The sequence below is a fragment of the Trichoderma evansii genome (assembly GCF_050947405.1).
Source record: "Trichoderma evansii strain SZMC 28006 chromosome Unknown GGI43scaffold_2, whole genome shotgun sequence".
NCBI lineage: Eukaryota > Fungi > Ascomycota > Sordariomycetes > Hypocreales > Hypocreaceae > Trichoderma > Trichoderma evansii.
Window position 1 is genome coordinate 1,086,833 of NW_028145204.1, and position 20,825 is coordinate 1,107,657.

General features: G+C 47.9%; 3 protein-coding genes across 3 annotated transcripts; 2 read left to right on the top strand and 1 right to left on the bottom strand.

Annotated features, from left to right (window-relative positions):
* Positions 1 to 4,258: 4,258 nt before the first annotated feature.
* GGI43DRAFT_149023 (C2H2-type zinc finger protein) lies at positions 4,259 to 6,272 on the top strand. The gene is made up of 4 exons (XM_083199401.1): positions 4,259 to 4,857; positions 4,932 to 5,136; positions 5,199 to 5,638; positions 5,694 to 6,272. Exons 1-4 carry the CDS (start codon positions 4,572 to 4,574, stop codon positions 5,819 to 5,821), a joined length of 1,059 nt encoding a protein of 352 aa, XP_083064881.1. The 5' UTR covers positions 4,259 to 4,571; the 3' UTR covers positions 5,822 to 6,272.
* A 6,920-nt stretch (positions 6,273 to 13,192) lies between these two features.
* Positions 13,193 to 13,560, top strand: GGI43DRAFT_393132 (uncharacterized protein; the record flags this gene model as incomplete). The annotated part of the gene is made up of 1 exon (XM_083204632.1): positions 13,193 to 13,560. A coding segment is annotated over exon 1 (320 nt), but the record flags the coding sequence as incomplete, so codon positions are not given.
* Positions 13,561 to 15,310: 1,750 nt separating this feature from the next.
* GGI43DRAFT_149093 (cortical protein marker for cell polarity-domain-containing protein) lies at positions 15,311 to 19,782 on the bottom strand. The gene is made up of 2 exons (XM_083199403.1): positions 15,790 to 19,782; positions 15,311 to 15,727 (listed from the first exon to the last, which is right to left on the bottom strand). The coding sequence occupies exons 1-2, from the start codon at positions 19,241 to 19,243 to the stop codon at positions 15,492 to 15,494; spliced, it is 3,690 nt and encodes a 1,229-aa protein (XP_083064883.1). The 5' UTR covers positions 19,244 to 19,782; the 3' UTR covers positions 15,311 to 15,491.
* Positions 19,783 to 20,825: the final 1,043 nt, after the last annotated feature.

A 20,825-nucleotide genomic window follows, 5' to 3' on the forward strand; every position in this document is an offset into this window, starting at 1 on the left:
TGCAGCCCTGGGCCAGCGCCACTCCCAGCGCACTGTCCGTCAACCCTAAACAGGATGCAGGGAGTGAGAGGGTCTAAAGTGACGTATATGGAGACAGTGTGGAGTAGAGACACTGTGCTTCCATCTGGGCTTTTATTCGGGGCATTTGGAAACAGGGAGGGACATGTACTGTAAGCGGCGAAATCGCTGTGTGGACGCACACGGAAATACATACCTACTATATTCATACTATCCTGATGCTATTGGATGCAGCAGAAAAACATGAGCCGGCGAGGGATTCCGTACGAATGAGAATTCAAGATGCATATTCGCCTAGTAGGGATGCAATTTCAGCAAATTGGCCACCACAAATGCCATAGTCCAAGTTTCATCTGGTACCGCTTGTACCAGCCGTATACTGGTAGTGGCAGGTAATTTAATGATTGATTGCAATGTCGAGATGCCGAGTAGCACATGAACCGTCATAGGGCATCAGAGGGCACCGAGGCAAATGGAGCACATGGGCCGTTTTACAAAGGGAGGGAGGGGCTTGATTCCGCTGCATGCTTGCTTCGATAAGCATACTATACAACGAGGCCCAAAAAAATAAAGTAAAGGGCGTTGTACAGCGCCTGGCTCAATGTCGCTCTACCGTTGTCTAAACTCAGACGGGATAGTGATCAATAAAGGGCACGAAACGATGAAAGACAGAACTTGTGTAGTGCATCGATGAAATCGGCGGTGGAGATGTGCTTTGCGGCGCCGTTTACCATTACGGGCGTTGGGTTGCACATGTACCGTGGCCGTGATGTATTTCGGGAGGCTGAAATATAAATAGGCGTGCCAAGGCGCAGCATAATGACGAAAGGTGAGGGCCAAAAACTTGCTTGAGGTGCTGCAAATGCGATGAGATGACGATGATGGGCCCGTTCCGTTCTGGGACGATGGGGAGGGGAGAGGCGCTTCTTTTTACTTGGCTGGCCCTGTGTCTCATACAACACATGGGGGGGGGGGGGATGCGAAAATCGTCGAGATTGGCGCGGGGAAGCATTCTGGCGGCAGGACTTGTAGCACTAGGCAGAGCGTCAGCTAGCTAGCTGGCAGGCAAAGGCAGAGATGGTGTGGTGGTGGTGGAGGTTATCGTGATGAGATCCACCCAAACGGTCATAGGCGTACGTCAGGGCCTGCTGTTGGTGTTGCCAGGCCGTCCCCGCAAGGCCTGCATCTATTGTAGGTGTGAGGGCCTGTGTTTGCTCACCTCAGAATGCCCAATGATGCTATTGCACATGCATGCTATTTTAGAGTCAAGATACATATGCTGCTCTGCAGGTTTTATGGTTGCCTACACATGCGCGCGCCAGAGCTGAGCTGTGGCCATGCTCGATCGTCGTTGCTGCACCTGTTACTGTATACAGGGTATTAGGTACTACGGCCTCCGCAATCATATGCAGGCCAGGATAGCTTCAAGCTTACCCTTGAACTGCCGAGGAGGAGCTACACTTGGGATCTGCTCAGAAGATGGGTGGAATAACATGAAACAAAGATGCAAGTGCAAAAATAAAAATTAATAAGAAATTTGATCATACATGGCCTGCTTAGTGACCTGATTCTCTCTCCAACCCGTTCTTGCGTCCCTCGCTAGCAGCAATACGCCCTGCCCTACCTGTGCTGCGTCCTTCGTCGTGTGCCGTACAGCACATCACGTACCCTCTAATCGCCATCCAACCTTTTTGTTTCCCCTTCTCAGTCTTTCGCTCTGCCCCCACCCACCCCGGACGGCGTCGACGCCGCCGTGTTTCTCCCCCTGTTTGCCGTGCTAGAGGGGGCCTTTACGTCAGGGCTGCACTGCGTCGACACCCGGCCGTCCGCCGCCAAAAGCGCATCCCCACCGGGCCGGGCTGGTCCCCTGTCGCTGCTCCGTGTTCCGCACGGGGTCCGTACGGAGTACTCCGCTGGTACTCCGTACGAGGAATTCTGGCAGCCAGCGCAGCGCATGAAGAGGGCCATTCTTACTGCCTGCACCCTGGCATGCACCCTATCCGATACGGCCAAGCTACCTCAGCTAGCCAGATTGCTGCTCGCAGTGTCGCATCCTCGAAAATCCTCAAACCTGCCGCAAAAGTGCGCGTATACAAGTGTGTAGTGTGTAGTGTGTACAGTAGTATGTACAGCTGCACTTTGTACTATTAACACGGGGTGATGCTCTGTGCAGAAGAAGCCATGTTTGCCCCTGTATTCTGCAAACCTTTTTTGTTCCCTGTTTATTTCTTTTATATCTATGTAGTTATACAGTTTTTGCCTCTACTTATTCGTTCTTCAAGTTCCATGTTTGGAGCCATCGAGTGCAAAGTATCAGGTTCATTCTAGTACTAGCGCACAAGAATATGCCCTTTAAAACACCTCAATGCCGCCTAGCGCCCATCGCTAGCAGCAACTTAGTTGCTCCCTGTAGGTACCTGATGGCATTGCCAGGTGCATTCCAAGAATCCCATCAGTGAGCTGTATTCAAGATGTGCAGCTCCCTAGCATGCACTTGTATTGAAACACGAATTTGATGTTTTCACTGCTATTCATCTCTGAAATGTCCTCTGTCGGCAGTTGCTGTGCGTATGACACATACAAGCTTATACATCACCCGCACATTTCGGCACAGCAGTCTTGCTCCTGCTCTGCGCGCGCTGTCCCCTGCATAAATTCTCCTTCGCAGCGCCGTCTCCTCTCTCTCCGCAGTGGCGGCAAAAGCCCCAGCACTCCCACTTGCACTTGTCGCTGTTGCAGGCCCCTGGTTAAACTGCCGTAGCCTTAACCAACAAGCATTTTTTCTCTCGTTGGCCCCACCCGCAACTCTGAGCACAATCCCTGCCCCGTCTTCCTCAGCAGCGCAAGTATACAGTGCCGTACAGTGTGAATATCAGCACCCCAACAGGTACACGAGGCACGCACATGCCAGCAGGGGATGTGCCGCGCCCTCGTACTCCGTGCTGCACGCGGCCACCTTGCACCCAGCACTGCGTACGGAGTACATACGAGTGGTACCTACGCCAGTACCTCTGCCTCTGGCAAGAGCAAGGCAAGGCAACTTCTAACATCTTTCCTCCCAATCCTCCACCCCCCCACCTAGTTCCCACACCTCCCCTTGTCGTGCCTTCCTAGTCCCACAGATTGCATCTCCACCCCCCTTTCAGATCCACGCTGGCTGGCTTGTCTCTCGCTGTCGACATCATTGCTCCTGCTAGCTGGCCCGGGTACGCACTAAGCCGACGTCCATATGTTGCTGCCACTCGATACATGGCTTGCACATGTATCAGCTTTTTGCCTGCCACTTTGCATTCGTCTTTTGCATCTTACTCGTAACACATTTAATCTCCTCTTTTATTTCCCCTTGGTGCTGAATCGCCTCCATTCCATTCATCATCATTGCGACTACTGCTGCTTTGAGCAAGATACCTGCTTGTACGCGTACGAGTAGAGTACATCCTCGAGGTACCTGTGGGAAACCCTCTACACCTGGCCCTGCTGTCTTGTCTCAAACTTGCCACAGAGCAGCTTCTACAAGTACAGCATCAGCTACTATACATACAAGTGGCATTCTCTTTTGCCTCCTCTTGTATTTCCCACCTCACCTCTCATCAGCGTCATCAACACCACCATCATCGCTTAGACAGTGAAAAAAAAAAAAAGAAGCACAAATCACCTGGGGCCATACTCATACCTGGACATCTGACCCCATCTCCTCGATCAGAGACATTTAGCTGCCAGGGCAGCACAAACGCATTCACACAAATCCGCATCTGCCCACTCCCAATTTCTTCCCCTGCCCGCTGCAAACTTGTTTTTGTCCTTCTTCTTGGTCTTCTCCTCTCCAAGCAGCGTCATCCCTATCGCTACCCAGCATCGTCTGCTGTCCTTTCTCCTCTTCGTCTTCTCCATACTCTCCACCGCGATTTGGCCATAGCACTGCTCCATAACGGAGTTTTGGTGGTTCCCTGTGGGTTTCTCCCAAATGCTCGTCACTTAATTCAACTAGCCTGCAGCCCACCCCGGCCGGTTCTTCTTCCTAGGGCCAAAAGCACTACCCTACTTCATCGCAGCAACCCTGTCGCCTCGGGCTTTACGAAAGGGACATTGGCCTGCCGATCACTTTGGACCACACAGCCAGAGTCGTCACACCAGGCCAACCTGGGACCTCCTCTGGCATCCCGCTAAAACTGACGCACGTCAATTCACTGACCCGAGGACACACTTAAGACTTCGCTGATCCCACCTTGGTCTCCCCGACAAATCACTCCCAACTCCAGACGGGATCTTCTTGAATTTTGGACTGTGCTACCGACTTGGCAATCTTCTAGTCGGGATCCCGCATCTGATCAACAAACCTTCTTTTTGCTCTTCCACGCAAACGCACCACACGCACGCACATCATCCAGAGCTCTGTCTCTTGTCCTTGAGCCTCCTGTTCATCACTTACACAAAGAGAAAACAAGAAGGAATTCACTTCCACGACAACACAACACCGTCAAATTACACATTACACAACGTTTTATCGATCAACCCAACACCATCTCTCCTAGCAAATCTTCACTACATACATCATGACCATGACGCTGGACACACCGCAGCAGCAGCGATTCGGGCCCGTTATGAACTTTGACTACCCTCCTCACGGCCAGCAACCGGCCTTTTCAAATCCGTGGTCCTCATCACCTTCTGCCTCTCAGACCGCTGCAGTAGCAGGAAACAGCCTCTACGTTGGCGGACCGCAACCACCGCATCTCAGTCACAGTCTCGTGGCCAAACCTCACACCGCACGCGCTCCCCTCTCCAGCGGACCTCCTTTACCGTCCTATGGTTCATTGCCGGTCGCTACATCTGGAGCTGGTAAGTTTTTCATTCTCCATGGAAAACCCAGATGCGTATGTATATTTGCAGCTACTTACTTGTCCTATCATCAGATCTCCTCAGTATGAACCGCCTTCCAACTTCTTCTGCTGCCTATGCAGACGCCACCTACGCCACGACAGCCTCTCCCGTCCACGGCCACTTTGCACCCCCTTCAGCTTCTGCATACGACACCATGGGCTATGCACCAGCCCATGTACGGCCTGCATTTGGTGCCATTGGCCACGAATCGGATGCCTCGCGCAGATTTTCTCAACAGTAAGCCAGTCTTTCCTTTGCTACTGATGAAATTATAAGACTAACATTTGCCTCTCCAACAGCGTCCATGCTGATGACCGAAGAGGCTTTGCTGAAGCTCTTGATGCAAGCCACGGCATGCTTGCCATGAGCCAAGAGACACCCAGAAATATCTATGGCACCCGCGACCGAGCTTCTGTAGACTCATATGGCTTCCCGTCGACTCACTCGACCAGCTCCTCCATCTCATCGTCCGGCAACTTCAGCTCTTACTATGGCGATTCCGTCTCCGACTACTCTACTGCCGGCTCAGATATTGAATCTGTCGGCTCGAGAACGCTACCTCGCCCTCAGGGAATGATGTCATCTTCAGTCCCTCCTGCGCCTCAATCCATGATGGGCCAATTCAGCTCCAAGGTCTCATCTAGCACACAGAAGAAGCACAAGTGCAAGGTCTGTGACAAGCGATTCACACGACCAAGCTCACTGCAGACTCACATGTACAGCCACACTGGCGAAAAGCGTAAGTATTTGAAATTCATATTCTTGGATACACATTGGCTAATGAATATTATCAGCATTCGCTTGCGAAGTTGAGGGCTGTGGTCGCCACTTCTCGGTTGTCTCAAACCTTCGACGTCACCGAAAAGTCCACAGAGGCGACGCACGATCTGAGGCTGGTTCAGAAGACCACCACTCAGATTAAATCAGACTTCAACCCTCCAGAACCGGATCTATCGATTGATTCCGGCTGTATTATTAGAGCCTTTTATGACTGTGGCCTTTGTGAGGCCAAAACTTCAACCATTTTTTTTTTCAGCCACCATCTCCCGCACATTAACCATCTGTAGCAGCATAGAAGATGCATGAGATGTAGCTGCGGGAGCATGCGAGTTGAAAAATCGACTATCATTACTAAAGATTTAATTGGTACAATACTCAGACTACGACTTCATCTCACGACACCAAATTAGAGGATGCGGATCCAAAAGAATTTCAGAGGTTAGGAAGGGGATTTTTTTTTCAAGAGATGGTACGGCTATGCACATGATTTTTCGCCACTTGTCAGGGATACCAGTGCGTTGCATTGCGAGATCACATCAGGGGCCTCTTTGGCTGATGTGATGCTTTCAATTCTTTCCTTTTTTTTTTATTGTTAATTTTCCTTTTGTTTTCTGTCATTTTCGTTTTCTTTTCATTTTTTTCTACCTTGGTTGCTTGCTGGAATGGCGACTTTTTTGGGGCTATGAATCTCGGCTGGAACGATGGGATACACGAGTCTTTCCAGTCTGGCGTTTTGGCTGTGGGGCACTTTTACTCAAAGGGATTTTTTCTTTTTCAGCATGGAATTTGTGCTACATTCATCCTCACCAGCCTTTCAATACCGATTACGGATGGAAGCAACTTGAGGCTTGATATTATCGGCACAAGTAGGAGGGATGGAAAAGATGGCAACCGCGTGGCTTTTTCGCTGTTGTTTAGTATTGTATAAATAGGTCCCATCTCACGGCGACGATATACCCATTCGATAGCACTGTGAGTCTATTGTTGAATACACGAAATTCATTATCACCTACGTTCGTCTCTTCTATTCTCTTTGGTTGTGAGCTATATGTCTTGAAGCAATTTTGAGTAGGTATGTTTATCGACAGAGCACAATGGTGCATGGTCCCTGTTGATCACTGGGCCAGCTACTTTCACACGACTCATGGTACATGGTACAGTAAGAGCTGCTAAGAGTAGCTAAGGAGAGGTGGAAACTAGTAAGAGAGCACCTGGGCTTCTTACGGCGACGATCACGGCGAGGATGTCCCAAACAGGCGGGTGAGGTTTGGCGGAGGCGCCGAATCATATGTGATCACGGGCTTCTCTTGCGATTTCGTATTGACAGCGGACGGGATCGACACATAACGCGCGGGAGAAGCATTCATCTCTGGGGAAGCCGCAACTGCCTAGCTTCGGGCTTACTTGTAAGCTCTCTCTTTCTATTTCTTTCCGCTTATACTGAAGTATGTCTGCAGGGTACAGCTGAATCTACGCTATGCGATCCAAGGGGAGGAAAAAGTGGGAAAAAAGGAGAACATGCATACGCGATATGTATGCGGAATGGAACATGGATAGTGTTGGACTGGTTTGATATTTTCTCTCCTTTCTCCTGCTTCTCTCATTTACCAATCGTCTGATAGCTAGCTATCATGGAGATAGGATAAGGGATATCAGTCGAGGCTAATACGGCTAGTAGGACTTGTGAACCATTATATGAAATTACTCGAGTATACAATGATTTTAGATGCATTTGGAAGATCACGAGTTGTTCATATGGCGATCATTTCCTCAAATTGGAATAGAACGCGCGTTTCAGAACCGAATATCATTGCTGGTTATGGGATAGGAGAGACCCAAGCAAATGTTGTCAAGGCCGGACAAGCTTTGTGGGGTTTAGGAAAGTTGTTACTTGGCTACATGCCGCCAAGCAATAAATTTGGGGATTGTACAAGGGTGATATGGAATGGGCTGTATGGATGGGATATTGAATAAGTAAGAGGTCCGTTTTTGGAGAACAGAATGGGTTGCATGGGTTATCTGGCGGCTGAAGCGAAGCGAGGGTGGCGGATTTCTTTCCGGAAACCCGCTGATCGCTTCTCCGTTTTGATATGAGAACTTTGGGTGTGGTGGCTATAGTGATTTTTTTTTTCGTTTGAAGGTGTGGTGATATCGAGATATTGCGGTTGGACGGTGCCACGAGGACGGACTTTGATGAACGTGACGACGAAGAGGGGAAGAGAGAAAGACGGGACCAAATTCGTAAAGGATCGACAATGGCCTTTACTCTCTTAATGGGACGGCAGATACTGCTGTTTCCAAATGCATACGCTGATTATCAAGATAGCTTTGAGGCTAGAAATGGGTTATGATGTCTATGTATATCTCCCGTCCTCCGGCTTGGGGAGGAGAATTCCTTTTTTGGTGGTGATATGCAGAGGAGAAGGCCAAAATGGGATTTAGGCAGTGCTGCCTTGAAGGCTAATATAGTATTACTGAACCAAACGGATATCATCCATCAGAGACAGAGGCTTTGGTTTTGCTCAGCCGCGGTAGGCACAGCACACACACACGTGCATTTGGGGGCATATGATGATGCTATTTACGGTCAAGGTGGGAGGAGAAACTATAAGCCAGATATGTATGATGACGGGCATGAGAAGATAGTGCTGCGGTGAGAGGAATTGGTTTATAACTATTTTGGATGAGGATCGCGATCCCGTATATTTTTTATTTCAGCCCGCGATGGAGTTACTGGGCTCTTTTTTGATGATGCGGCGGCGTTTACGACGTTATGATGCGCATTTACATATTTTGCCGTTTTTTGGTATGTGACGCCGGCACTCACGATGATGTGAGGCTAGCTCAGCCTTGGCTCCCTCATACTAGGTACTGCATGTGTGTATTTTTCGCCCAAGTTTCCAAAACGCCCTAGGTCTAAACCAAAGTTCCAAACCAGAACAAGAAACAATGATGCCGTCACCGTTTTGAAAATCCGGTTAACTGACCTTGGAAAACAAGCCACCACGAAGGTGGCGTTTTGCGTGGCGTTCAAGACGGTTCGCGCCTTAAGTTCTTTTGGTAGCGGGAAGGGCACAACGGAGTTTCTTGTATAGACACTGTCAAGGGGCAAGATTTTTTATACATTATAGTACTTGGTTTCTATTTTTTTTCGGTGTTTCTAAAAAATAATTGGAGAAATATATTTTTTCTTTTTCTCTTTATTTTCTTTGTGTTGGGTCTTCTGTACAGTGGCTGTTATAGCGTACTCTCTCTCTCTACTATGTAGCTATAGAAGGACATATCGGCGCACAAATTTGTCATCCGCATGATTGTACCATTCTAATGAAATAATAATAGACATCCATCAAAATGAATGCTATCAAAGAGAGAGGACAAGGGGACAGCAGGCTACACACTACAAGCTGCGCAGAGCATACTGCAACAGACAGGCAAAAAGGTATACAGTGCCTCTCCAAAAAGGGAGCCCAGGTGGTTGTGTGGGCTACAACCTTGGAGAAGCAGCGAGGAAAACGAGCAGGGATCAGGGGGCGTGCGAATAAAACAAGCTTTGCCCGCGTTTGCATCCCGTCGACGACTGCTACAGTACGTTGCATATACCAGGCCAAAAAGGGGGCCATTTTGGAGGTTCTTGCACCCTGGCCGCAAAGTGACGTCTGGTGATACCAAGTGATGAAGAAGTCTTGGCCACGTATTTTTTAATCTTATTATCTTCTTGGGGTACAAGTGGAAGAATAGATGGGGTTGTAAGCGAACAGCCTGTTGTTCGGGCTTTTCCCTAGTGGCCTTCTGGAGAAGCCGCTAAGGCACTATGGCTGGCCACAAAAAATCGAGGCTACTACATGTAGAAGTCCTACTCGTACGTATATCATACGAGTTCTGGCACGGCTACGGACTCTCATTTGGGGACTTTGATGACGAAGCTCGTACTCGAGATTACTACCTTCTATAAAGTACTAGAGGTTATCGGCAATGGCGCTCTCAGCTGCACCGGCTGCTACCCTTTGCCCTACTTGAAGAGCAACGTCGTGCGAAGGAATACGATGAAAATTCTCCGCTGCATACCCCGAAAGGAAGGCGAACTCTGGATGAGTATCCAGCCGTGACGAAATGAATGTCACTGGATGAGGAGAATGGGCGGCGGGCAAGGGTACCATAGCACACAAGTAAACAGTAGCATTGTACATTGCTTGGGCCACCTACGGAGTACTAGCATCACCCTTGTCGAGAGGCTGATCAGAAATGGGTACAGACGAGTTTGAAAGAAAACGTTGAAGGGGAATCAAGCTTCAAGCATTTTAACGGAGTGTGGGCCTAAAAAGCTTCTTTCGTTGCTTCCCGCTTTTGACCAGGACAGAAGACGAGCAAATGGTAGCCAGATAAATACAACCTTCCTGTCTGGGCGGTTTACGATGCTCGCTCGCACAGGTAGTGCTGATAATGATTATGTAGATTAATACTCAGGTAGGGAAGTACTCTAAGTAAGCATGTAAAGAAAACGATCTGCGACTAAGTGCTAGCAGCGACTCTCTCCATCTTTTTTTTACCCTTTAGTGGATGAAGGCCAATTACACCGACAGTTTTCGCATTGTTTTAGTGCTGCTTTTTTTTTTTTTTTGGTTCTTGTCCAACAACACACTGTTTAAAGCCGTGCTACCGCGAAAGGGGAAGTGGGCATTATAAAAAAAAAAAAAAAAACGGGGGAAGCGAATCAGGGGAGGGGGGGGCCAAAGCGGTTTTTTTTTATTCCCTTTGTTCAGGGGATGAGCATAATAAGATGCATCGGATCGCATCGGATCGCCGTTATCCATCTGGGTTAATGCGGTTTATTTTGCTGTCTGGTTTGCTGCTGGCGGCCTGTTTGCGGTTAGTATTAATTGGAGGGGGAGGGGGTGGAATAAAACGAGAAAAATAGCTTAAAAAGATTAACTTGGAGAAAAAAAAAAAAAGAGGTGGTTGATATTCAAGCCGAGGCATGGTGGGACTTTTTTTGATATCGCCGTCTAGTATAGGCCTTTTACAGTCTACATGCACAGTAGCACCCAGTCTACTAGGTATATACTAATGCAATTCTCCGTCGTTTCTGTGGATTTTTCCTATCAAATGCTTGAAAAAAGTAGCGTAAACGTGATACTTCTCCACAAATAACGGGACAATACATAGAAATAACGAGCAAATAAAAAAACCGCTCGTCAAAAATCAAAAATCAAAAACCGGATTTCGACCAGTGAACTTGCATCCATCCTCTCTCACTCTCTCTCTCTGAGCGCCTCACTAGCACAAAAAACAAGGACAGCAGCCAAACACAGAAGGTGCGCCTTGTGGTGCTGCTTTCCCTGCTGAAAGGATGTGGATGGAGCAAATTGACGTCAGCGGCTGCGGCACAAGGGTCTCTGCATGCGGCGCTAAGGGAACCCCACATAGTATGGATCCCGAAACGTCATTCTATGGCGCCGTCATTGGGCGGCTTCCTTCATTGCAGGATTGCGCTGGGCTGGGGACGCATCTCGCTGCGGGTCTCGGAAATACTTTTTTGTGGTTTGTGTGTGCGCCGAGGATTTGCTTGCTTTGTCTTGGGTCTGCGAAAATACTCAAGAATCACAGCTGCAAAGGTACTGCATACTGGGTTACTTGAGGCATAGAATGTGCTGCATATAGCACACAGTGCTTGCGAATCTGCAGCATGCATGAATCCCCAAATGCCATACTCCCCCCAATCCCAGCTCTCGGAACGCCTTCTTTTTTCAATTAAGATGCTAGCTTCCCCTTTATGCATTTCAGATCTGCCTGTCTTATGCGCTGGCCGATGCGGCTGCGAAATCGCCCTCGTAGGATATTACAAAAATTAAACCCGTATATTGAAAATATGACAGCGCATATGCACTGTGCACGCGCACCGTACGGTAGCAAGATTCCCGAAAACGTGCCAACAAGTACCTCTTGTACCTGCGGGGCCTGGGCACAGTGCGTCCCTGAAGGAACGAGGTGCGAGGTACAAGCTGTACAAGCTGTACAAGCTGGAGTGCGGTACTTCCCAACTCTGCGTGGTGCGCTGGACTGTACAGTGGAAAGGGCTCCACCAGAGCTCCAGCGCAGGCAGAAAGGCACTGGCATGCGCTGTATTTTCCCAGTGCCACTGCTGGGGGCCGCTAGCAGCCCGGCTCAGTCCCCCTAGCGAAGGCGTTTACAGTAGCTGGAGAAAGAACTTGAAGCCACGATATAGTTGGTAGCGATGCCGGTTACAGGTCCCTTTAGCTCGACGGCGCCTCTCCCATGTGTCAGGGCGTTGCCACTGACGCGTCCAGTCTTGGCGACTGTCACTGGGAAAGCCAATGGATGTTTACTCTCTATAACGTGTAAGGATGAGGCGGGTTGGGAGCCACACACTCAGTGGCTTTTCAGCCATTTCGCTTCGTTCCTTGTCGCCATCAAACTACTGTACGTAACCGGTATCCAATCAACCCGCCCGATGATTCTGTGGCGCCGTTTCGAAGGTTTCGAAAACGTGCTCGAAGGAAAAAGAGGATATTCTATTTTATTTCCCTCTCATCCACAAAGCCAACGACTCAATGTAATTACTTTTTAATATTATGACGGCGGGTTGTGAGTATACAAAATTTAAAAGTTCTTTTCTTCCTTTTCGGCTGAATTTCCCGCTCCCTTGTCCCAAGCCACCACCATCATTTGCCGTTTCATAATAAGACAAGAGAATATAAACGGAGGCCGCTTTGATACAACATGCGCACACTGTGCTGGACAGTATCTCATATTGTAAAAAGCTACGGTGCAGTATTCCAAAGAATATTCCAAAATGTGAGATTATCTTTTTTTTTTTTTCTATTTTTTTTTTTTTTTTTTTTTTAGAAATTATAGTGATTGTTTTCGGTTGTTTTGGTAGACACATGTACATAGATTGCGTGGCCCGTCTATACTTTCCATGGCGGCTAAAAATAAATCTGTAACAAGCCAAGCATGGGGGCGGTTTGCCCATATTTTTGCTATATTCGCACCACTCGTACCATGGGTAATTACATTCGGTTCAAAATAGCTTTGCGTTGTCAATTGTCATGTTTAGTATACTCTTGTCGCTCTAATAATACTCGTAGCAATGCTGCTTGCATTGTGATTGCTGTGTAGTGTACTGTTGCTGTCTCCTTTATAGTATACCTAGGTACTAGTAAAGACACAATACGCATGTAATATGCTTATCGTCTTAGCCTCGCTCTCCTCTCCTTTTGTTAATATTCTTGCGACAAGAATAACCTGATTTTCCACTATCATCATCCGAGCGACTCTTACCGACAAGTCAGAGGTCTGTATCACATCCATCTCTGCGTCTCGTATCAGAAAAAGTGGGCGTCACAACGTTCCGCTGTTAGCACCACTTTGTCTTGTCACATTTTACAAAACGCTACATGCATCCATACACGCACTCTTCTCGTGTAGATATCTATCTCTCAGGCTCATTTCTTACTAAGAATCGAAATTTTAAATTCCCTTCCACATTGTAAGCGGAATATACCCCATATTAATCAATCAGTCCCGGACTCAGCGCGTCTCCATGATCCCTGCTGCCTTTTGCGCTTGGACGCTTTTTGCTAAAACTGCTTCGCCCCTTTCGGTAGGTCCGGGGCGCACTCTGTATCTAGGAACCAAATGGGAAGATACAGGTACAGACAAGGCTCTCCCCTGGCTAGAGCCAAAAAATAGATGTCGCTGTTTGATGACAGCCGGAGATATTTACAGACGCGGCCGACGAGAGCGGCTTCTAATCTACACACTATCATCTAGCAAACCCACTAGCAAGCTGACACCGTTAGATCTCACCAGGGCTGACTTTTATTATTATTTTTTCTATTTATTATTATTTTTTTGTTTTTTAAATTCTCATTCTCCTTCCGAGGTACTCAACTGGGATTGAAGCATCCATCATTCCTCCCCTGGCAAAAAAGAACATGGGTGGAAAAAAAGAAGACTGAGGCGACCCCCTAGCATAAGCTTGTTAGAATTGAAGTAATCGTATATTACCGTGGAAGTGAATTTCATATTACCGTGGAGGTAAACTAGCATCTGCGGCAGGTACTATTGCCCAGAGACGGAGATGGGCATCAAATCCCGAGCTAGCCAGCTTTTTTGAGATTACCATCCGTTTTTGGCTAATCAATTAATCTATATATACTCCTCTCCTCCAGTCTCTGATAGTATTTCCAAACTTAGCTTCGATACTAGCAAGTTGACTAACGTAACGTCGTCTCAGGTGATGCACGTGAAATGAAGATTCTTGGCGCCAGCGATAATGAAACCACGTCGAGTTATCAAGTGACCACATGAAGAGATTGCTTGGAGAGAATACGATGGTTCTTGTAACGTAGTAACTGCCACAGGTGAACCTAGTTCTGGAGGCCTATTCAAATGCCGACATTTCATCTCTTTTAGCTTATCTCAGCAATGGCAACAGTTTGTAGCAATTTACCAATTTGGAGATGCAAACAGATAAATCAATAATCTATGAGAAATCTATTTTCGAAGATAACTTAGAGTGATGTAGGAGCTTTCCTTGGCTTTGCGCTGGCCAATGATGCAGCCGGGATATCTTTATCACGCGTTGACGGGATAAATACGATACAGGAAATCGAGATACTCTTTGAAATTATTGTAGGAATAACTAGGCCTGAGTTGATGTAGTTTCGTCAACGGAAAATGAACTTAGACTGTTTGATAATGGTTTATAAAGAAGCGCCCGTAAAGCGAAATGAGGGATGGCTTTGTGTTTTCTTCCCTTTGAGTACTCACATGCATACAACTTCAGGAACTTGAGATAGTGATGGTATTTCAAACTCCAGCTATGTCTTACTATAGCCGTAAATCTTACGATTTCAATCATAGCATCCTTCAAAAAAAGTTGCAATAAAGTCTATGCTATCGCTACTCTTGCCGAATAGAGAGCATTGGAAACGAATGTTACGATTCTACGGGTCAAATCATATTATGAACTCGAATATCCATTTCAAACATCCGAATGACATTGTTTCCTGAACACCTCTCGCGAGACGCATTACTATTTAATAATTCTATTCATTGTCAACCATTTAAATCATCTTCGCCCAGAGTAGGCGGCTCCTATTCTATCCCTCCCCTTGACAAACCCCCGACGGCCTGGTTGATTGGCCATCTTCCACCAGCTTCGACTTCATGATAACTACCCATCTCCTTCTCTGACTCGAAAAAAATAAAAGAAGAAAAAGATGATCCATTGGCTTGTCTCGTAGCTCCATTCCAAGATAAGGGGAGAAAAAAAGGCAAGATGACACAATATCGAACTACAACAGTCTCTGTGTCGGAGACTGTCTGAAATTTATTATACATTGAATAACATTTGTAAAAGAGAGTCAAGAAATATAAAACGTGGAAATAATCCGGGTAATAAGGTTGGGCGCAAGAAGCGTCCATGAAGGAAAAGTGAAAAAAAAGTAGACGGGTTAAAAAACATTAACCAGAGGTCATAATCTCGTAAATGTAAGAACGAAAGTTTTAAAAAGATGTAAGAAATTAATGAGTGTCTTTTGCGTGAGGTAGATGTTGGCGATAGATCGGTATTCAGTAGTCATATACCATCAAGCGTTTTCCTCGCATTAGGAGAGCCATTAGGGATATGGCAGCCCTCTGTGTCGCCCTCTGTCCTTTCGTCCTTTTGAACATTCTCTTTTCTTTTATAAGTCTTTTTGACGTATTCTCAACTCCTATCCAAACGCCGGACGCTGAATCAGAAATGTATGCTAAAAAAATTAATTTGCTTCTGAGCAATTGTTGCCTCATACGTGCGGGGCTTCGCCAGGCCGGCTTCTCTCGAGTTGCTCGAGCAGTTCACGCGGAGGGACCCGTTGAATGCCGCTTCCACGATCATACATGGATGTCGGTGCTGGCGTGTATCCTTCGCGCTTCTTGCGTATCCGATCGAGAATGATGCCCGAAGCGACCAGGATAAGAATGAGTGCCAGTGCAATGGCCAGACCGATGAGAACGACGAAAACAAGTGCCAAGTGTTTAGCTGTTGGGTAAGGTATTAGCAAAGGACATCAAATTTATAAAGAATAGAGAGGATAAACATACTGCTAGATGTAAAGAAGTTATCTTTTTGCGAAAATATCCTGGCAATACTTCCAGCTCCAGTGTCGGTGCTGGTCAGAGCAAAAGGTAGGTAGTCGGTGCCGTTGTAAATGACGGCCGAAGCCATTCCAACATTGGCAAATGGCATAGAACCGGTGAGCATCAAAACTTGGTTATCATCAAGAAGATTCGACGAGGCATGAGCTTTGGTTACTGTAAAAACCTGCAGACTCTGGATAGCACTGCCCTTAGGAGGTGGCACTTCAGGGCTCTGCCATTGTTTGCCGTCATACTTCATGATAAAGGCGGACCCATTTGCTGAGTTGCCCGAGACCCAGATCTGGCTATTATCGTTTGAACCGGCCGTAATGGCATTGACTGGGCCGGGGATCTGAGTAGCACCTGCAAAGTCCGTCCAAGCCTGGTTATCGGCATCGTAAAGGGCAAGGAATCTTGTGTTGGTTCCGTTGGTACGAAGATCACCACCAGCGATCAATTGAGTTTTGCTGTACCACAGGAAGCTGCTAACTCGCCCACCTAACGTGGTGCCGGGCCTTGACCATTGAGCAGTGTTGGTATCATACATACAAACACCAGGGCAATCCAACGCACCCGCTTTCTCGAACGAACCGCCTGCGTAGACCTCTGCAGTATCGGGTCGAACAGTGACGGCGGAGACTGTGTGGTTTCCACCCAGTAGTGACGCGGGTTGCTGCTTGGAGAAAGACTTGGATTCAATATCGTAAGCAATGAGTCCACCTACACTGCTGCCGTCGACAGTACCGGTGACGTTGCCACCAGCGTAAAGGACGCTCCCAAGAAGAGTAACAGAGGTGAACACTGACTCAGAAGATATTCCGGATCCGAGCCCGCTGATGGTGCCATTGTTTGTGCCATCGATGAGTACTAGGTTATTAATGGTAGAACCATTAGGAGCTCGAGCTGAGAAGTGGCCTGCGAGGACTGTAATGTTGCTGCTGTTTCCGGTATAAAATATGCCGGTGAGAACGCCAGACGTGGGCTCGGAAGAGAGATCACGTCGTCGCTTGTTGCTTGATGACTGCACTCCAGACTGAATGTTCACCGGAAATTGGCCAAGGCCTTCATCAGACATAGTGACAGCGCCGTTTGCTCCTAGTTGTGAAGATTCCATGGATCCTGCAAAGAGGGAATTACCAGCGGTGAGATTCAGTTGAGAAGCTGTGAGCATGCCACCAAAGTCGGGATTTGCGCCTTGTAGATTCTGCAGCCAGTTTCCTTCTGATAGCATCCAAACCGCAAAACCGTCAACAGGCACCGCCTCGAAATTGCCAAAAGCTTCGCACTCAGAGAAGGAGCCCGTCAAGGCGATGGCATTTTCGGTAACGCTGCTAATATTGACTTGGAATGCCACAACCTGCTCGACTCTGCCGTTCACACCTGCACCCAAGGGGCTCCAAGCCTGACTCTTGGTGTCATATATCGCCACATGGTTCAAGCCGCTTCTCCCCTTGGATCGCAAGTTTGTAAAGTCTCCTCCCACAAACAACTGCGTATCTTGAAGATACATGTCCAGCACTTGGCCATTGAGACCTCCGTTGATATCCATAATTTTACCGCTGGTATCGATGGCGACGAAATTCTGGTGCGCATCCGAAGTGAAGTTACCGCCGATATAAGTAACGTTTCCTGATGTTGCCAGGGTATTAACGCCGGTATTCTGGTCGAAGCTTGCGCCCAGTAGGTTGACTGGCGAATCGTCCAGGGTGTCGGCACTGATCTTTGTTTTGCTCGGGTCAAAGTCGAAGAGACCGTTGAGATTACCGGTCGAGTTAAGAAGGGTGAACCCAACCTTTTGAGCTACAAAGGTCATTTCGCTCAAATCCTGTCCGTCAAGGGGGGTAAGTGTGACTTTTGGCTTGAAGGTATCTGAGGTCTTTTCGATGTAACCGAAATAGATTTGATCATATTTATCAAAGTTATTGGTCTGGAAGATGGAAGTAGTAAACTCTGATTTAATAGTACCGGTCGACATGAGGCCGGTAATGTTAACGCGACCTCTGGTCTGGCACGAGCCATCAGGTATGCAGCCTGGAGTATACATGTTGACGGAGTAGTTACCAGACTCGATAATGTTAGGCACGAAAACAACGGATGCAGATTTCGAGGTGATGGGACCGGTAAGCTGTGATGTCAGGTACTTTGAATCACTTTGTAGAGAAGCCGACTCTGTCCAAGGCCCCGTGGCAGAGGCGCTGGAAGGAAAAGTGGTGTTGCAGGACGGCTCGTTGAAAGAGTTGATTGCGTAGGAGAAGATGTTATCTTCAAACAACTGCACGCTGTTGAGACCGGCTCCCTTTCCGTACCAAGCTGAAATCGCAATCTGGAAAGAGTTCATGCCAATTCTATTGACAAAATGAAAGTCTTGGAATTTAACTTTGGGATCATTGCTTAGCGGGCACTCGCTTGTACAACTGGAGTTTTTGCCTGTGGCAGGATCGATGTAGGTAAAGTTCATGATGCCGTTGAGTGGTAAAGCGATAAAACGGAATGTTTTCGTGCCCCGTCCATCTTCATGCGTATTCCAAAGCCGCAACTTTGTAGGCTCAAATCCAAAGTCGAAATTCGCTTGCCAAGTGCCAGACGATTCGTCTTGCAGCAACCAAGTCTTACCTGAGCCGTCAGAGCCATCAGAACAGACGACACTCTTGGGGTTATCGAAACCTTGAGTGGTTGCGGTATTCTGAGTCGAGATATTTGCAGTGGACAGGTTGATAGCCTGGCCATCAAGCTTGTTTGGCGCAGTCACATTGCCTAGACCAGTGAAGCTTCCACCGAAAATAACATGGCCGTTACTTGCTTTTGTAATGGAGCTCACAGGGGCATTGAAGCCGGCAAAGGGAAGATTTGTCCAGCCACCGTCCACTTTCCATGCAATGGCATTTGTCGAATTACCCCCTTTCAGATTTCCACCAATATACACAATTCCCTTGGAATCATCACACAAAAGAGCATTGACTTCGCCTTCCAATCCCGCGAGTGGAGTAAAAGTTGTTGTATTCGCATTGTAGATGGCGATGGCCGTTGACTTGATGCCGTCCATGCTCGTAAAATTACCACCAAGCACCACGCCCTCGGCGCCATCTTTGAGGGTCAATGAGCACATGGCCAGAATCGACGCGTCGGTTGCGGCGATGGGAGCGAGGACGCCATTTGGCATTTGCGTGAGCAGGTATTCGCTGCCATTTGTGCTCAAGGGTTGTGCGATCTGCTCTTCGAACTGATAGAGTGAGATTCCGTTGAAGTCTCCAGCAATGCCTATGCTCCCTAGCTGTGAGAAATCGAGGTTCGCGGCAGGAGCTGCAGTAATATTAAAGGCGGATGTAATTGAGGGGGCAAAAATTGCCAGAGACGCAACAGCTGAGCGTATCAGCCGAGGGCGTCGCGCCGGTCGGCGTCGTTGTGAAGATAATCGCATGTTGAGCTACCGCGCCGCGCTAGGGGGAGAAATCGAATCGATAAAAGGACGAAGGGGAGGCGTAAAGTCGCAGATTCCGGGCGACAGACGGCGCAAATTATGATCGAGACGTCGGTATCGATGGAATGCGAATGAGCATTTGGGGTGCAGAGAGGCTGGAGCGGATTGAGGCTATCGCATCACGATTCTTTCGATGTTTCTATGCTCGATGATCGTCGAATGAAGTAATCGATCGCGACTAAATCGACGAGGCTGAAGGCGAATTATACTATGGAAAAAAATTCGGGTATCGGAGGAGAAAAACGAGCGTAACAATTAATTTCAAGCCGAATCAGCAGGGCCGGGTATCCTGTATAGTAAAATGCTCTAGCAGTATCTCGTCGCCGGCGATGAGTGTTGATGGACTGAATTTTTGATTGAGCGAAGGCGAAGTGGCTGGTTGGGCAGAAGCATGAAAAGCACCAAGAATGCGGGAAATTGCTGGCCGACGCTGTTATGGAGCAGCTGGGAAGGGGGCTTAGCCTTATAAGGTTAGTGGCATTGGGCGCCGACAATGAAGTGGCTTCAGGGCAGTTTTAGCCTTTAGGTGCTATAAAATAGCACCAGGAACGGTTCTTTTTTTTTCTTTTTTTTTGCTTTTCTGCTTTGGGCTGGACTTGAGGTTGCGCAGTGATGCTGCGATAACACAGTAAAGCCAATAAGTGAAAGAAAAGTGACAAAAACGTCAATGTTGGGCGGTGTGGTGGACCGGAAGCGAAGCGAGATTGTGCTCGACGAGATTGTCCTGGTCTGACTGAGTACAGCGTGAGCGAGGCTTAGTCTGTTGCGGCCGCTGTACGAGACCTAAAAGCTTCGAGTAATACCACGGCAAGGTACGGCGTGGCACAACAGTCCGAATCTTCGCTGGTGAATGAGATGCCGTGGCCAATCAGGCGCCTCTTTGTGTGGCAGTGCGTCGTGTAGAGTAGGTATCACTGAAGTCTTGTACTTCGTGATTGATGAAGCGAATGCAAGGTACGAGCACTATCGTGAGATGAAAATGTGGGTATACGAAGTATTACAGGGGGAGCAAAAAAGGAATGGCAGAAGCTCTATCGGCGAGCTTCACAATAAGCAATAAACAGTCAAAAAGATGGACGATTCCCCTCAGCTTCGTCAAAGACAGCTCTCTTGTGCTGTTTCCCCTCGGAAAAGAGAGAGAAGAGAAGAAACCACAGGCGGAGAGATATGTACCCCTGGCGGCATTTGTGATTGCGAGATGCATCGGAGCACGGTTCTGTCTACGGCTCGCTGTGCCGCCCTGCGTTCCTATTCGCGGGATGCTTCGTTCACATCATGCCAGGGGCACAAAGCAACGGTCCGCTCTTGCTTTGGTCCAGGAACCCCCCAAAAGACGAAACACAGAAGCTTTGTTTTATACGGGCACAGCTGCTAAGCCATCGAAACTAGCCATAAAAACACACGAGAATTTGGCAGATAAACTACTAGTTTTGAGCTGAAACGGCACCATGAAAATAAAGGAAGTTTCCTCCTGGGAATGAGTAGTGGATAAACAGGTCTGCGGAAGACAGCCGAAAATAGT